This window comes from Herpailurus yagouaroundi, unplaced genomic scaffold (genome assembly GCF_014898765.1).
Source record: "Herpailurus yagouaroundi ecotype Mexico unplaced genomic scaffold, PumYag 29, whole genome shotgun sequence".
Lineage (NCBI taxonomy): Eukaryota > Metazoa > Chordata > Mammalia > Carnivora > Felidae > Herpailurus > Herpailurus yagouaroundi.
Window position 1 is genome coordinate 83862041 of NW_024412377.1, and position 18992 is coordinate 83881032.

Consider the following 18992-nt stretch of genomic DNA (forward strand, 5'->3'; position numbering starts at 1 on the left):
TAACATAATCTCCTATACTCTGGTTATCTATTATATATCTTTGTGGCAAGAAACCTTATCTCTTTACCTTTCTTTTTCCCAGACCAAAATAAAATGGTGTGCTTTAAAACGAGTGTGTTAACACTTTCTCAGCCACATGTGTATTCCTTGCTTCTGCCTGACCTAATGAAATCTTTTGCCGCAAGTTTTTAAACCATTCAGTGATTGACAAATTCTGTATATACAAAAGTATCTCTGGTATATGCCAATTGATAAAGGCTCATAAGTGATTTTTATTTAATTTTTTTAAGTTTATTTATTTTGAGAGAGAGAGCGCACAAGCAGGGGAGGGGCAGAGAGAGGCGGGGAGAGAGAGACAGAGAGAGAGAGAGAGAGAGAGAGAGAGAGAATCCCAAGCAGGCTCTTCACTGTCAGCACGGAGCCTGACACAGGGCTTGAACCCACGAACTGCAAGATCATGGCCTGAGCCAAAACCAAGAGTCTGATGCTTAACCGACTGAGCCACCCATTCGTCTGTCATAAGTGATTTTCAAACTGAGTATTGTGAACATGCTTACTACTTATTTGTATCAGAAACATTTCTGGGTGTATCGTACATTTATAAGGTTTTAATAAGTTTTCTCATTGTTCCATCTAAGACTATGTATTGTCACCAGTTAAACATCTCCTTTGCCAAGCCTGCCCTACTTTTTTAGACTGGCAGTGTTTAGTTCTTACTTACATCTTTTTAATATATCCACTTGATTTATGTTCATTATAATTTTTAAAGCTATGTTTTATAATATCCTGCCTTCTTATGATCAGTCTTATGACATTACATCGTAAAACATTTTAATCAAAGAAATCACTTTGATGAATCCTTACACTGTTTTCTTAATATGTGACCTCTTTTATTTTTTTCCTTACAATTAACTTGCCACTTTCATGATTGATGAAGTTTTTCAAACTGTTGCCTTTTTTCTGTCGCTATGTATTTTTTGTAAAGCACTGGTCTTCTTTTCCAGTTCCCAGATTGTCAATCACTTGTATTTGTTTGTTTGTTTGTTTGTTTTCATTTTCTTTTAAACCTACCTTCCATGTATGCTTTTTTTGTCTCTGTAGGAGCCTGCACGTGGCAGCATAGTCTAGGCAGAAAAGGAAAAGGAAGTTATTACTGCTCTCTTCTGGCCACCTACAATACTAAATCATAACTTGCCATTCCCTAACTGGTGGCTGGAGACTTATCTTCATAAATACATGTGACCCAAGAAGTTTCAGTTTACATACCCTATCCCTTGGGGTTCTTGCCTGTGGAGAGCCTTTTCCTTCCTGAAATTAGACAAAGGTTGTAAGAATTTTAGCTAGAGCTTCAAAGCACAGGAAAAGAGAATGTTGTCTTATCCTGTTGCTACCGTGGAGCTCCAGCTGGCCATGTTTATCTACCCAGGGTGTGAAGCTGTATGTCCGTTTGTGAGGGGCTCAGCACAGCGCTAAGGCTTGCCCTTAAATTTTAAACTTAGGAACTTCTGGAAATATTTCTTGTATGTTTTCCTACATGATTATTTTTATAGTGATAACTGTATAGCTTTGGGGTATATGCTTAAATTGTTGAGCATTGAAACTTTGTAAGATCTACCTGTTTGCTAGAGTAACATTGAACTTCTGTTGTATATATAGTGACCATATAATTTATCATCCAAACTAGGATACTTTTAACAGTGGAAAGAGACATGACTGATAATTATGCCAGGGCAGTAGTTATGAACCAGGAATGTCCCGGGCTAATTAGAATGTGTAGTTATCCTATTTATACCTAATCATTGTCTCTACAATCATTTAAGCAAGCCCAAATCGCTTTACATAATTAAGGGATGGAGCAGGGGATGTAGCAGTTGTAGGACACACAACTGCTACCCAATTTGTGCAAATGTTGGTGTCACTGAAGAGTACATAGATAGCATATTTAAAAGGAAGAGCAGATTTCAGAAATTAAAAATGAATGTCAAGGTAATAATGATAGCAGCTGACAATATTGATTGCTCCCATGCTTTGTCTCAGTTGTCCTTCAGTGATCCTATGAGGTAACTACTACTATTATTATTCCCATTTTTGTATTCTCATAATGATGAACCAAAAATTAAAATTTAGGGACAAGGAGTTCCAAAGCTCATGCATGCTTTTAACTGCAACACTCTGCTGCCTTCCTCCTGACATACTTTGTATCTCTGTGATTGTCTTCTTTTTTTTTTTAATGTAGTCAGCTATACTTGCTCTATGTAGGAAACAAAGTGGTACAGGGACTCGCTGCCAGCTTGGCACTACTATGCCATGGCTCCATGCTTTGTTGCTGGCCCAAGTAATTCTGAAAGGGCTCACTGACGGCAGGAAACGAGAGCTGCCACGGTATGGCTTCACCAATTCTGTTGTAATTTTTAAGCGTATAGTGCTATTACAGGTCCAGTGCTCTGATTACAAGATCTTAAACCAACACAATAAGCACCTCTTTCTATTTCTCGGCCAGGTAGTTTTAGAATTACTGAACCATGTACTCTAAAGCAAAACCAGCCTGTCATAAGTTTCTTCTCTTTCATGGACCTGTGTCTTTTTAAAAACCAGTATTTGTCATTAAAGGTATTCTTGGGTAAGCTTCTGTTACCTTTTACACTGAGAAAGGCTAGTTTACAAATATGGAGTAGTTTGTCTGGTGTGTTTTTATGGTATCATCTATTGTAATTGTGTACTATGTGCCACATCCTCCACTAGTCGCTTTATATTCGGTTCATTTCAACTCAAAATAACTCTATGAGTTAGATGTATTTACCATCTCCCTCTTACCTGTGATGCAACTGAGACCCAGAAAAAATTGAAGTAATTCACTCAAGGGATCATTGCCGGAAGCGGCAGAACAGGGATTTGAAACAAGGGAATTTGATTCCAAAATCCTTGAACCTAACCACTGCATCCCTTATAAAGACTGCTTACTCGAAAGTTTCTACTTTCCAAAAAGAAAAAGAAAAAGAAGGAGAAGAAGAAGAGAAGAAAAAAAAAAAAAGAAGTGAAGGCAGATTAGAAATGTGAACTGAGTAGCATGTGAGAGCTGAATGTCACAGTTGTCTGGATTTCCTGCTGGGCAGTTTAGTCTTCATATTTCATCTACTGAAGTGTGTATATTTCACTGTAATCACTAGAGGTACTTCAAGGGCCTTGGGTGACAGGACCGAGGTTTCAATATTGTGGCAAAAGTGATATTTGTTCTGTGAATAGCACACTATTGGGATTGACATGTACAACAGAATCTTCAGGAAGACATTAACAGAAAAGACTCTGCCAAACCCAGCGTCGGCTGATTAGTCATCTTGGCCCAACATACATTTCCAACCCAGTGGGCCTGATAGCACACAGGGCAGTGTGCCATGAGCCAGGAGATGTACAGGCACAAATGTAAAGTGATGGGAGAGGTTTATGGTAAAGTATCATGGCTTATCAAACTACATAAAAACTACACTCAACTAGAAGCACTGAGTGTAATTATAATCTGCACAACAAAAATGTTACAAGGTGCCACATTTTCACACTTTTCAAACCTTTGAAACAGTTTAATCCGCAATCTTAACTCCAGGAGCTCGAGAGGGAGCTAATCTATTTACACACACACACACACACACACACACACACACACGCATTTTTAAAAGACATCTCAACTGTGCTATTAATCAGAGTGATGATTCATTCATGCTCATGCAGTAGTAATGATCCTCAGATTTATAAATGTGCAGTAGTATCAGATCCTAATCTGATGGAAACATGCATTATTTGATTTTCTTTCAGAATATTCTTTCCTGTACAAGCAATTCACATGCTGTAACCCTCACAGTGCATATGTGTAGCACATGTCAGAATTTTAAAGGAAGGTAGTGACTTTTGCTGATGAAAGACATTAAGACATTTCCCTCAAAAACATGTTTAAAACATATTATATATGCTAATATAGATACGGACCTGTATGCACCTATCACATCCCTACCCCCAACTCACACTGCCTTCTTTCCAGACGCCCCCTTGGACTTTAAAATCTAAGATAATTTATTCTGAGCACTATAGCTGCTGGGCCACAAATATGGGAAAATGAAATAATGCACTTCTTTTAGGTTAGGGTGAAGACAAACCCAATGCAGGGTTCACTTCTTTATGTTGAGAGAACTGAACCTTGTGTTGGGTTGGATTCATAATTTCCAAAACCCAAGACCCTCAGCTAGAGATATGAAACTGCTTCCAAAGACTCATGGCAGAGTGTCTCTCTAACATGAACATCCCCCTGCCTTCAAAAGCTTATCGTCTAAGCTAAGACAAGTGGACAGCAAGTTTTTAACTTAATTTGGTAGAAGTAAAGGAGTCTGTGCTTTCCTTTTCTAAAAGTAGTTCATGATAGATGTGTGGGAAAAATGAAATAGGTACAGAAAGGGAATAAAGAAACTTTTAAAGGGACATGAACATTTGGATTTGGCCAGGTACCTGTGAAGATAGTAGGCAGGTCCTTCCTCTGAGGGCCTTGCAGAAAGCATGGTGAGGGGAGGTACGTGGACAGAAAAGATCTGTGTGATTTCGGGGGAGAAATGGTAGCAGGAAGGGCCATAGTGCACATGGAGGGGAGCAAGGCTGGCTACTGCTGACAATGGCCCTCCCACACCACACCCCCCATCCCCTGATCTTCATCTCACCAAATACTCTTAGGGTCTGATAGGCTTTCTTTTCTTGTTACAGTTACCTAATGTTTAAAATCTTACTCTAGAAAAAAAAATAATACAAACTCCAAATATTTTAAGAGTATGATGAGCCTGTATACAGATGGTATATGTTTTTAATCTGTTCAAAGTACTTCATATTTATTGGGTTAGTTAAGCTTTTGTCAGACTAGGAACACTCAATATGGGGAAGAAAAGAGCAAATGAATTTTGTAGAAGCTAAGATGAGAGGACTGTGAAGAGATAAATACAATTAAGAAAGGGAGACAGTGACTCAGCCACTCAGTGACTCAGTCTTGATTTCGGCTCAGGTCACGATCTCACAGTTCATGGGTTCGAATCCCACATTGGGCTCTGTGCTGAGAGTGTGGAGGCTCCTTGGGATTCTCTCTCTATGCCCCTCTCCTCTCTCTCTCTTTCAAAAATAAATAAATGTAAAAAAAAGCGAGGGGGCAAAAATATCAGGTGGCAGCATCAAATATTTTGTATTTTCAAATCATCAGTATGTTTTAAAGAAATATTTAATTTTTCCCTCTTATCCCAGACATCATTTTACTTTAGAACTGTAACAATAATTTTTAAATGCTGCTGATAGTCTGGTTTAGCACATGACTGATTTCTATGTTGATATGATTTTTAGAATTTCAACATTCTTTACTGATCTGGATTTGAATTTCTTTAACCATTTTTAAATGTCCAAGTCAATGAAATACTGTTACTGAAATACTGTAAAGAAAAGGAGATTAATCAAGTGAGTTCATTTATGTAACAGCATTATGATATATTACTGAGAAATAGACCCCATGTGACTTTCATGAAAGAACACAGGACTTAAAGGCATGGACAATGCAGAGTTGTGTCATTTTGTATCTGTGTGGCCTTTAACCAATTTCTCAACCAGTTTCCTCCTCCACAAATGGGAAAAATAATTCGAGTTTTGTATATATTTCAATATTATTTAAGAATAAAATAAGAATGATTATTCATTTTGAAATTTATGAAGTCCTGCTCAGATGTAAATAAACATTGTACACACAAATAAAAATAAATAGTATCTTAATTATAATTTTATCATATATAACCTCTTAAGCCATGAAGCTTTGAGATGTTGATGTCTAGGACATCAAATTTTTTTATCACTTATATTCAACTATTGATACCATACTAAAGACATTATAACAAAAAATGGAAGGTCATCCTTTATTTTTGAAAGATTGCTATAGGTGTGAAATTGATCTTCATTGTTTGAAGAGTTCACTTAGCAGGTACTTCAAAGTTCATCCAAGACTATATGGGAACATTGAAATTACAGGGTCTTATTATTTTTAGAGACTAAAATCCTTTTAAGAATCTAATGAAAGGTTAGTACCCTCTGCCAGAAAAATATTCCTATCATGTACAGACAGAATTTTGCAAGGAATTCCAAAGGAGTTCCTATCCATGGATCCTAATAAAAACCACCTTGCACCTCCACCTGTTCTATATTCTATCTAGAGTCTGTCTCTTAAACAATCTTGATTCCTGTGTTCACCCTACCCCATCATTGCTATTCTCCAGCATTCTTCATCAGTGCTCACTCCCAGTGGAGGCAGTAAGAGAGGGAAGGGCTATGAACCAAGCTAACACATACAAGAAGCCAGAGGCTTTGGACAGAAATGGCAGTTGCAAGTACCTTCAATGAGGCTAGAATAGAGGTAAATTAATCCAAAGAACTAAACTGTTAAGATTTTCACCAATTTACTATTCTACTACTCCTACTCAACAGTCGAATATTTGAAATTCTTTGTACTGGGTTCATTTGTAGCCCGCTCTTCTTTGAGATCCTCTAGAATTTGACCACTCTTCACCTCTAGTAATATAATGTGAAAGTGATTTTTATACTGTAAAGGACTAAAACTGTATAAGAGATATCATGCTCGATTCTGTGAAGGAAAGTTACACAGCGTCACATCCATTGTGTGAAATGTCAGCCAGATGGAAAAACAGACCAAAGGTTTTTTTCTCTGATAGTCCATCTAACAACTGTATATTTTTCCAAGTTTGGAATTTTAATTACCACAATTCCTGCTTTTCCACTAAATCCTCAGCCTGTTTGACTCTTAATTTTATGTCGTTTCACAAATGGCTTTCCATATTCTGTGTCTTCAGATAACGCCACCTTACAGAAGTCAGCATTTGTTAACAACAACCACAACAGAATCCAGGGCAAATATTTTAAAATGCAGACATATTCTTAGAATACCAGAAGAGCATGCTCTTGTTTTGTAACTTTAGCAACAATCGCTCTAGATCTCTAAAAGTGTTAACTGTCTAGAAAATGAGAGTAAGGACATGTAGCTTCTTCATGAGCCAGGTGGATTCACTGTTGTGGAATTTTGAGTTCTATTATCTGATGTCAGTTTAAATTTTTATATTCTAGTGCCAGCATGATCTATGACATCTATTCTTTAAGGTAGTTTTATTTTTTTATTATATTTTAATTTGAGTGTCATTGATACACAATGTTACATTAGTTTCAGGTGTACAACTTAGCAGTTTGACAAGTTTATACATCATGCTATGCTCACCACAAGTATAGCTACCATCTGTCCCATTACATTGCTATTATAATGTCATTGACCGTGTTCCTTATGCTGTGCTTTTTATTCCCATAACTTACCCATTCCATAACTGGAAACCTATCGCTCCCTTTCCCCTTCACCCGTTTTGCCCAACCCCCTGCCTCATCCGCTTGGTTTATTCCCTATATTTATAGTTCTTATTCTGCTTTTTAGGTTTTTTGTTTTGTTTTGTTTTGTTTTTTAGGTTCTATTTATGAGTGGAGTCATACGGTATTTGTCTTTCTCAGTCTGACTTATTTCACTTAGCATAATACCCTCTAGGTCCATCCATGTTGTCTCAAATGGCACAATCTCGTTCTTTTTTATGAATGACAGTCTATTTTTAAAATAAAATCTATAAGGTAGCAAACTACTTAATAATGAATGTGAAGTACTGAATTAGAGTATTATTTTATGCTTTTAAAAATATGATTGATATTGCAAGATGAATTTTTGCAGTTACATTATGATGTTGATAAGCAACATTGATTTTAAGATTTCCACATTATATAAGCAGAAAACAAAAGGCCTAAAGATTTAAGGTGTGGAAATTCTGCTGAAGCAGCATTAACAGTGAATTCGATTCCCATTAGGTAGTGTTCAGTGAGAGGGGATGTGCGTATGTAGGGTTTGAAGACATTTAAAACAGAGAGAGACATTTTTCATTCAGAATGCCAACAGGCATCATTTGGTATCAGAAGCCTGGCTTTTCAACGTTCACTGTATGAGCTTTCATCACCACTCAGAAGTCTCACTGTTTTAAAATGCAGTTATATACTTTTGAGAGACAATTCATAGAAATTAATAGCAAATGATTAAGAAATTGCTCTTTTTTAGAGGGAGAAAAGACATTTGATGCCAAGAAACAGTGAGGGCATGGCTATGAAATTTAGGGCTACTGCTTCCTGATTTAAGTGTAATTTTTTATTAAGCTTTCTTATACTTGTGTCAATCAGAGTCCCTAGTCTTAGTAGATTAAAACCTCTCATGATTCTTTTGATGTGGAGCTATTATTTTTCACTTTCTTTATCTTGCAGACGACTGATGAATTCTTCAGTTTTCTTTAAGCCAAATGGCTCTTTTTAAGTTTCAGAACCATTTAATTTTATAGAAATAGCATTCTAAAGAAAAAAAGTTAGAGTGTAATACTGTAGCGTGTCAACGTGAAGAAATACATTAGAAAGCCAAATGATATTGATAGGCTTTGAAGAGAAAGATCTTTGTGGGCATTTAAAACACCAAGGAATTACAAGACTCTGTTGAAGAGCAGGCTAGTTAAATTGGAGAAGTCAAAGCAAGACATCTTTCATTACTGACATGCCATCTACTGAAAATAAGTAGAAGTTAGTCCTAAGTAGCTAGCAGTGAGCCCCGGGTGCTAACTTCCCTGAAGCACTGAAATAGGAAGTGGTGGAAGAAAGTTGTAAAAGAAACCCTCAGGGATTCCTCCTTTTTCCCCCTGTGATCCCTTTAATCCTTGAATTGTCAAACCGCATGGAAAATAATAGAGCTGCGTAGTTCTAAGACTTAAGTGGTATTATCTTTTTAAAAGAAAATATTAGGTCTTTTCACATCTCTGGACAAGAACAGGGCATGCGTTTGGTACAGAAAAGAGTAACTTTGAACAAGAGATGCCTGTTACTTTTTCAGTTTTAATATATTATTATCTATGAGTAAGCAGGCTGCACCCAGTAGGGAAAAAAATTATAGCCAATATTTTATTTTCCTTTTTTTGAAACAGATGATTCAACGAGAAGCAGATGTAAAAAGTAAGGTAACTGCTGTGGCGTTGACAGACTCTGTTCACAATGTGTGGCATCAAGAAGCAGGCAAAACGATTCGAGAATGGATGAGAGAGGTGAGACGAGATTTTTTTTCAATGCTGAGATGAATGAGTGAGAGCCTTTATATCTTGAGCCCCCACCAACTTATATCACCTCCCGCCCCCAAACTCCCTTTCTAGAGGCGGAACATTTAGAGAGAATATAAAAAAGTAGGCACGCTTGAAATAATAATAGAAAACCCTTCTGAAGAACAAATGTGTTTCTGAAAGCCCTTCTTCCTTTTTTTGGCTTTCTGTAGCATGTTATGTATGCATATAGTATACAGTAGGAACTTGGGCTAAAGAAGGTCATGATCTGTTAGGAGGTTATTATTCTCTGATTTTTTAATTTTCCCACCAGCTATTTAGCATTGGTGCAGCTCAGTTACAGGAAAGTAGCTTAATGTACATTGGGTCTCACCCTTTTCTTGAAAGGTGGTCAGTATGTGACACTTCTTAATGGATTGGCTCACTACTGCCAGTAGGGGGAGAAGTAAAAAGCTGATAGCGTTTTGCCAGATGGACCCTTGGGCCTGGAGAAACCTAAGGGCTGGTCATGGTCCAAGCTCAGGATAAGAAAACTTCTTTTACCATTCCTGAGGGCTAGTGAGCCTGAAAACTATCATGATTCGTTGAACATGCTCCTTTTTTTTTTTTTTTTTTAACTTTCAACCTATTATTTCTTTTATTTTGGTTATAGATGTACAGCTGAAACTTCTTTTTTATTTATACTTATCTTTCTGATATTACAAGCAATTGACATCATCTACACCATGCTATATCACTTGTCCAGTCAAATCATATATTTCTTTAAATGAGAACTAGTTGACCTTCCTGATTTTCTCCCACTTGTTCTTTTTTTTTTTTTTAATTTTTTTTTCAATGTTTATTTATTTTTGGGACAGAGAGAGACAGAGCATGAACGGGGGAGGGGCAGAGAGAGAGGGAGACACAGAATCGGAAACAGGCTCCAGGCTCCGAGCCATCAGCCCAGAGCCTGACGCGGGGCTCGAACTCACGGACCGCGAGATCGTGACCTGGCTGAAGTCGGACGCTTAACCGACTGCGCCACCCAGGCGCCCCTCCCACTTGTTCTTAATAGAAAACCCAGACATTTATTCAGCAGACCTCTTACCATGGGTATGGTGGGCAACTTCTACCAGCCCTTATGGTATGCTGTAAGGACTTGGAGAGTTAATGTTCGGAAAGAGTCTTGAATATATAGAAGGACTAAGCTGTATAATCCCATAGTGGTATAATCATAATATTACCAGTGTGTTTTCACTGTTGTTGTTATTCTTTCCATTAGAAAAAGGTTAGAGAGGGAGGGAGCCAAACCATAAGAGACTCTTAAAAAACTGAGAACAAGCTGAGGGTTGATGGGGGGTGGGAGGGAGGGGAGGCTGTGTGATAGGCATTGAGGAGGGTACCTGTTGGGATGAGCGCTGGGTGTTGTATGGAAACCAATTTGACAATAAATTTCAGATTTAAAAAAAAGAGAGAAGAAAAAGTACCTTCATGATGCAAAAATCTAAAATATTTTTACTCCATTCCTCATAATGTTATAAATATATAAAGGTGGACTTTTCATCTGTTCTAACATCCAGGTGATTTCTAACCACATTGCTTTTCATATTTCTCCTTTCACAATTTATCCACATCCTTAATTATCTTCTCCAAGGGCCTAATTTTTTTTCAAGAGAAATTTTGTGTATTTCATGCCTATACTTTTTTTTTGTCCGAGTGGGTGTAAAAACATCTCCCAGCATTATGTAAGTAGTAAGATTAATAAGCGTACCTTTTCCCCCACACATAACCACTATGGAACTTAGTACTTGTCCCAAACTAGAAACATCCCTGTTCATCATTTCTTAATTGGAACTTCTTCATATCTCATTCCAGGTGACGAACATAACAAAATTTATTTTGATTTATTATGATTTACCATAAGTTGTTATTCAAATTCCATTTAGTTAATGTACATTGTAATATTAGTTTCAGATGTACAATGTCGTGATTCAGCACTTCCATACAGCACTCAGTTCTCATCTGAGTGCACTCCTTAATCCCCATCACCTATATCACCCATCCCCGCCCCCCCTCCTGCCTACCTGCCCTTTGGTAACCAGCAGCTGCTTCTCTATAGTAGATTTATTTCTTCAACTGTTTGTAACGAAGACTGGAGTAGGTGCTGCCTTCAAAAATCAGAATATATTAATCTATGACTTTTTTCATCTGACTGAAATAGGCAATAGTTGAATTCATCTTAATTTAATCAGCACTGGCATTAATTTCTTTGTAAGCATAGCTTTTATTAAAATTTTTAATATTATATAATTTTATAAATGACCTATTCCTGAATAGTTCTTTTAATTCCCTCATTTATGCCTTAAGCATGAAATTGCATGAAGAGTTTTTTATTATGACATACCGAAATTCAGACTCTAACTCAGTCACTTACCTAAGAGTGTGATCTTGGCTAAGTTATTTAATCTCTTTGAGATTCAGTTTTTCATCTCTGAAATATGATACCTGCCTTGCAAGTCCAGTTGGAAAATAGCATACATAAAAAAAAATGCATGGACATTGGCATTTTAAAGAAGTTCAATAAATCATAGTTCTTACTGTTGTTACCTTCTTGCCCGCAAGTAATATAAAATACATGAGTTGTATTCTTTTGTTTTATGAATGATTTGCATATTCAAAATATCTTGCCATAGGGTAGTAATTCAGTGCAAGGAGTTAGAAGAACTGAGTTTTGATAATGATCTGGCTTAGTCACTCACTAGCTAAATCACTAACTGAGATCTGGCATATACCAGGTACTCTACTGAAGGCTTATTGTCTTGGGAAAGCCACCTCATCATTCTGGGCCTGTTTCAGATATAGTAATTCCTATCCCATCTACTTTGTGAACTACTTTGTGAAAAAAAGTAGTGTTCTAGAAAACACTGTAATATCCCAGAGATGAAAATTATTAGATCTCTGTTGTGGAGCTTTGAAATTATCCCTGCTCAGAGTGCCTCTCTAAAACAAGAATAAAAAAGGAGACTTTGGAAGCCGTTGCCAGATATCCTTGTAGGAACCCACCTAAATGTGTGACCCCCTCAGGGAGAATTCAGTATGGTTTGGCATAATAAGAATCTGGTGTTTCTCAGCACTCAGGATAAAACTCTGTCGCTTTTTCTTTCTCTTTTTTTAGTCTCTGTCCACTCTGCAAGACTCCTTGAAATAATGAAGAACAAACAACCCTGGGTTCAGTGAATAGAAAAGAGCTGTTGTCTTGAGCACGGGTGTTGAGAGAAGGGTGTGGTAGGGTAACGTCTGTGTCCCTCAGCACCTCCTCCTCTGGCTTCAGTTGCAATCGGCTCAAAATCTTAAGATATTTTGCAAATATGCCTCCCAAGAAAAACAACTTCACTTAACTGGAATGTTGTCCGTAAAAATAGTAGTCTGGTTATAGATGAAGCCTCATTGCTTTTGGCCTCTTAATGATTAACTCCCTTATTTCACCAAACACCACTTTAAAAACATTAGAAGTGTCTCCTGGTACAAACTGCCTGGTCATTCTTCTTATACTACAAATTGATAAAACTGCTTTTTGTTTTGTAAGCATATTTAAATTAATGTAAAGATATTGATTTTAACTATTCACTTAGTATAAAGAAGCTGATTTACTTTTTTTTCAATTTTAGCAATTAGCACACAGAAAGAAAGTTATGTACTATATTCTTGTATTACTTATATAATTTTAAAATAACAATTTGAGGGCTACTTTTGACAATCACTCTGAGTGAGAACTACTCCCAACCAAAAGACCAAGAATCCATACTTAACCATGACTCATGAGGAGAGGTAAAAAGTAGCCTGAGGCAGCTCCTAAAAGACACTTCGTATCTCAAGCTCCAGGACTGTCAAGTGGGTGAGACCTGCAGGATATTATGCTAGATGAAATAATTAAAAAAAGAAAAAAAAAACAGACAATTAAAAATACTACATGATCACACTTACATGTGGAATCTAAAAAGGTTGATTACATAGAAACAGAACAGTGGTTACCAGTGGCAGGGAGGTGAGATAAATGGTCAAAGGGTACAAAGTTGCATTTATGAAGGGTACATAAGTCTAGAGGCCCAATGTACAGCATGATGTGCAAATATATCTCCAGATACTTTGCACAGGATACTTAGTACCTATTCAATACTGTATTGAATACTAGAAATTTGCCAAGAGAATAGATTTCTGGTTCTTTCACACAACACACACACACACACACACACACACACACACACACACACACACAAATGGTAACTATGTGAGAAAATTAATTAGCCTGACTGTAGTAACCATTCCACAATGTATGCCTGTTTCAAATCATCACCATCACATTGTACACCTTAAATACATACTTTTAATTTTTTTTAAAAAAAAGCTGAGTGGGCAAATGTCATTTCCTGACATATTCTTGACCTCTGAAAATCTCCAGCCAAGCCAGATGTATGGTTCTACATAACTGTCATGAACCCTTACCCAGCACCATCAGATCTAAGTGGCAGTCCTTGGAAATACAATCTGCTGAATTGTAGTTGTTCTTGTCTGAGGACACAATGCCTTCCATTTTAAAGCTCTACCTCTAAGGCATTGGTAGATCTCAGGTAAATAAAATAAAAATGAGGAAGTACCTAAATTCAACCAGGTCAGCAAATATATCTCCAGATACCTTGCACAGGATACTTAGTACATATTTTTCTCTTTAAATATAATAGACTAAGTTCTAATCTTCTTATTAAAAATTTTAATTCATTTCATATCTACACTGAAATATTGTTCCCAACATTTTGGATTTCATAAAGAAGACAGTTTATAACCACAAAAAAACTGTGAGTTCATTATTTCAGAGTAAAAGACCTTTGAATTGAGAACACTTAACTCTAAGAAATACTCTCTGTATTGCCAATTTTTTTTCCCCTCAAACCCAGAGAAACTTTAGTTACATTGTGCATCCCAAACTCTTGGCTCTGGCCAGGGGCTTCCTTCTCTCTGGTTGGGATGAGACAGGGCTACATCAGAGGCCCAAACATGTTTCACTTGCTATCTATAGTAAAGCATGCCTGACTGCTCCTTAGAATAGGATCTCCAGGGGCTTAGGACACACTCCAGCATGTTCTGAATTTAGGTAGGACTTTCCTACTCAGCTGCCTCTGTTGCCGTCCAGGACACTACACTAGTGTCCATCTCAGCTGAAGAACTGGGGTGAGGGCAAAGTGAGGGTGAAGCGAGAAGAGGAATAGAATAAGCATTAGGAAAACAATGAAAGAAATTTGGTTTTTAACTCTAGTTTTTAAACTATAGAAATGCATCTCAGAATAGGAAGTTGGGAAAAAAAAAAGAATAGGAAGTTGGATTTGATATGATGGAATTTCAGACAGATTGAATTTATGTGAATTCAGGTGTAATGGCTGTGTGTTTCTCATATTTATTTCCATGTATTTCGCATATGTTTACATTAATAATAATATTATTATTATCACTTTATTTATTTATTTTGTTATGCTCTGTCACATGGCAAACGTATTTTTTGATTGTTTTACCCTTTTCTCTACATATTTTTCCCGGTGGGATAAAAATGTTACACGAACGTGCACACACATGTCCATGTATGCTCATCAAACTTCTTTCAAGCCTTAACTGTCCTTCACAGGTACTTTGTCATTCCAGAGAACTTTTGGACATACTCACTTTATAGGATGTTTATTTTCTAACCTATTTTTATGAGAGATCAAAGACTAAACATGGATCTAGATAAAAACTGAAATTTCAGAATCATAAATATTAACCTATCTTTTGTTTTAAATGTTTGATTTAAAGGTGACCTGGGTAAAATCCATTTTATTCAGCTTTTTAAAGTCAGTGATAATGAGTTAGAAAATGATTAATCGCCTACATATTGTAATGTACCATCATTTTCATTAATACTAGAAATATCCTATAAGACGTAGTTTTACATATGTGAAGTGTAGGTGAGCAGTATTAAGACTGACATATCACCTGGGTAATAGCTGACTTTCATCAGATTTGGAGATACTACGAGGATGAATAATAATTAAAATATATACCTAATCGCTGCCTGTCTGTAGGTAGTGCTAATTGCTGTCATTGAAAAGACTGAATTGTTTAAGAAAAAGAGAGAAAAAGGGAAAGTCATTCTTCATTGAAGCTATCTCCCTGTATCATTGGGAGCCTATTTTTAGTACCTATAGAAGTCATGATTTTTGAATTTATTAGGGGCTGTGATGAATGATAAAACGAATCATCCATTTACATATCTTGACACTGCTTTGGAGAATACTTATTTCTTACAAGCAAGTGTCACATTGTATATAAAAGCTGGCTAATTGTGTGCTAATCTTCTGCATTATCTAGAACTCTGTGATGTGGTATTCTATCAATAGTAATATTAATTTTACTTATTTCAGATGTATCAAATATCTTCTAAAACCCTACTTCTTTTATAATTTCTGCTTTCTCACATTGTATAATTTTGCATTCATCTGCTAATTAAGATTAGGAGTGCTAGTTATAGAATACATATTCACTTTAAACCATCAAGCTTTTGTAATACATAAAATACTAATATTTTATCCATTTTAAATATAAAAAGAGAGAAAGCATTTAAGAACATTACTAGATGTTGTGTTTGTTTTCATGTTTTTTTTTTCCACACAGTTCAATAGTTTCATTGATCTACTGTTTCTTACAAAAATCTGCCATGCTTTGTGAACTTCACTTTCTAATCTCATACAGCAACCCTTCCTTTATGTTATTCCTGCTCTCCCTGGTCCCAGAACAGTAGGGTTGCCTTGACAAATCTATTCAAAAGCCATTCCTCGGCCTTTATTGGTGGGGACTGGGGCCTTTGAAATTCTCTCCTCACTGCAACACAGCTGACATCTTCTTCCAGACAGAATGAATTAAGGAAATACAATAAGACACTTGATCTACCAGTCAAGGATCTTTCCACAGTGAGGACGGATTCCATGGTGCACAACCAGGGCAGCAAGCATCTAAAAATATACAATACATGCTTGTTTACCAGAATAGCAATCAGCAATTTTTCCAACATGATTGATAGGATGATTTCTTTTAAAATAAAATCTGTCTGGAAATTCAGTGTGTGTGTGTGTGTGTGTGTGTGTGTGTGTGTGTGTGTGTGTTAGAAATTTTTTAAAAGCCATATGAGGCTAATCACATTTTTTAAAGCCAGACTTTAAATACAGAATCAAAATGTATAGAAGGAATATACATTGTTTTTATTTCATTTGTCTGAATGGTAAGTCATCATTATCTTAAAGATTGGCTTTAATATTGAAGGCTTTGTGTCCTCAACCACACAGCTTCAATTCACTAGGTTGTATTTCTTTTGAACTATTTGATACAGCCTTCATTGAACCCAGGTTGAAGTAAAAAAATTACAGTATATTTATATAAGCCAAATTTTAAGGAGTAAATGCAAAATTTATTTCTTGTAGTATTACAGAGACAAAGCTATAGTTCAAAAATGAAGCTATTCTTTCATATGATCAAGTTAATATTTATTTCCATCTAAAAGTTAAAAATGGACATCCTTTTCAGTTTTCCTTAATTATAATCTTAGCCTTTTGTTATAAATGTATTCCATCATCATTCACAGAAGCTTACATGTCTTCTTATCAGAACAGATAATTTGCTGAATTGTAGAAGATAAACTTTTTTCCACAGCCACATTGGTCATGAATAATACTGACTGTTTATATAAGAATTTTTTTTTACGGTGCATGGAAAAGAAATTGGATATACTTCTAGTGTTTGATTATATAGGATAAATTTATCTCTGCAGCCAGAAAAGTTGGTCTTGGTTTAAAAAATGTTTCAACGGAAAATTGTCTCTATTGCATTGCAGAATTGTTGTAATTGGGTCTCTAGCTCAGAACCATTAGACACATCAGTGGAGTCCATGCTGCCCGATTGTCCTCGAGTCTCAGCAGGTATGTGTTTGATGAGAAATGTGTGGGTTTTTTTTTTAGGGTGAGAAATATGCTAATGAAATGTGGAATTCCATTTTGCGAATTAAGCATGTTGTTCTGCCTCGTATCTTTGAATGAATTATTGGTAACATACAGCATGGGTCTGATCTACTACCAGAAATTTGTTAAGTGGCTGAAAATGCTTACTAACAAACCTAGTAAAGATGAATAGGTGAAGCAATTTGCAAGTAATATAGACAGTTGCCGCTGAAGCTTAGGGAGACAGGATGTACATAAATAAAAAGTTGATTAAGACAGGGACTGGTAGCTAATCAGGATCTCAGAATATTTGCCTTGGATTGAGTACCAAGTCAGTGATAGAACAGGCAGTCAAGGCTGTGAGTTCAGAGAAGAGAGATTGCTGTGACCTTTAGAAAAATTTTTCATGCAGAATATTTTGGCTGGACCTCGTGTAATAGGTAGGATGTGGATTATAGAAAGACATCAGGATGATATTCTAGGCAAAGAGAACAGAGCAGTGTAAGGAATAAGGGCTGGAATGGATCTGAAAATGTTCACAGGCAACAAAGGCAACATGGGCCTGCCTACTGGAAGAGGTAGAGGGTGAGGTACCTCAGGAAGCAGGTGAGCTTAGGAAGACAACTTAAGGATGGAATTGATCTCCAGCCAACAGAGTTTGTACGTTAGTCTCTAATGTCTAGATAAGAGGAGTGATGATAATTTTTGTTGCTTTCTGGTTTTGGCTTTCACAGTTCCCAACCAGTTTGGATGGTAAACACAAAATGAGCAGTGGTATCTGGTTATGGCTGCAGAACAAAAATGGGCTTGCTTTGGCCAGAGATGTCAGAGAACGAGCAGAAGTTTTGAACACAAATTATTCCATAGGACAGTCATAGTGAACAGTTAATCACTAAGCACTTAGAGTTGCAGACATGTGTATATAATTGAAGGAAATAATTTGGAGAACAGTTCAAACATTAGGTAAAGAACTATTATGTAAAAAATTATTACCACTGTATTTCACTATCACAAATACCTAAACTTGAACTCAGCCTCACTGTCATAGATAAACTTTTCAGGTCTGTCAGTCAAGGTTCAATCAGAGAAACAGATAGGAGATATAGATGCTACAATATATCTATATAATATGTATATGTGTGTATTTATATATATTATACAGTGTATATGTTATATATTATAGTATATATAATACATTCATATACATGTATGATATTATATATATATATTATATAATTAACTTTCTTTATTATCAGTAGTTATGTTCTATAAAGTCGCTGAGAATGCTGAATTAGTGAATCCTGGGGAAATACAAGATTAGGTTCCTACAAGCTTCTGGCCACAACATTTTTATTAACCAATGTGTAACCTTGCTTTATGAATGTTTCTATTTAAAGACACCTTATTTAATAAATATTGTTGAGTTCTCTAACGTTGAACTCACAGCCATCAACACTGTAACTTGTACCTGAATGCAGCTTATCTAACACATTAATTTTCTCCATAAGACACATCACGGTCTTCTTAGGAACACTAGGGCTTAGTGGTTAGAAACAGTAGACAATACTTCAGTGCTATCCTTGGAGGCCATTTCAGCCAGTGAAATTGCCAAAAAAAAACAAAAAAAAAAAAAAAGCACAAAAATGTGAAAAACATGGCACTAAATAGTCTGTGGAAAGGACACTGAAACAAGAGAACTGAAACCAGAAAGTTAAGCATGGCCTTATTTGACCTTAGTTAGGAATGCAAGCTAGGCAACTCACATTTTTCACCACTCTGCACATGAGCATCAATTTGAGGGTTTTAA

General features: G+C 36.2%; 1 protein-coding gene across 11 annotated transcripts in view; it reads left to right on the forward strand.

Annotated features, from left to right (window-relative positions):
* The window catches only part of ARB2A (ARB2 cotranscriptional regulator A), a 431807-nt gene that overhangs the window by 266016 nt on the left and 146799 nt on the right, over window positions 1–18992 (forward strand). For 9 of the 11 annotated variants that reach the window (XM_040448542.1, XM_040448600.1, XM_040448532.1 and 6 more), the window contains 2 exons: window positions 9063–9179; window positions 17083–17167. In XM_040448542.1, the coding sequence (XP_040304476.1) occupies window positions 9063–9179; window positions 17083–17167 (202 nt within the window). The remainder of the gene's footprint in view (window positions 1–9062; window positions 9180–17082; window positions 17168–18992) is intronic. The other 2 variants (XM_040448580.1, XM_040448598.1) reach the window with 1 other exon arrangement.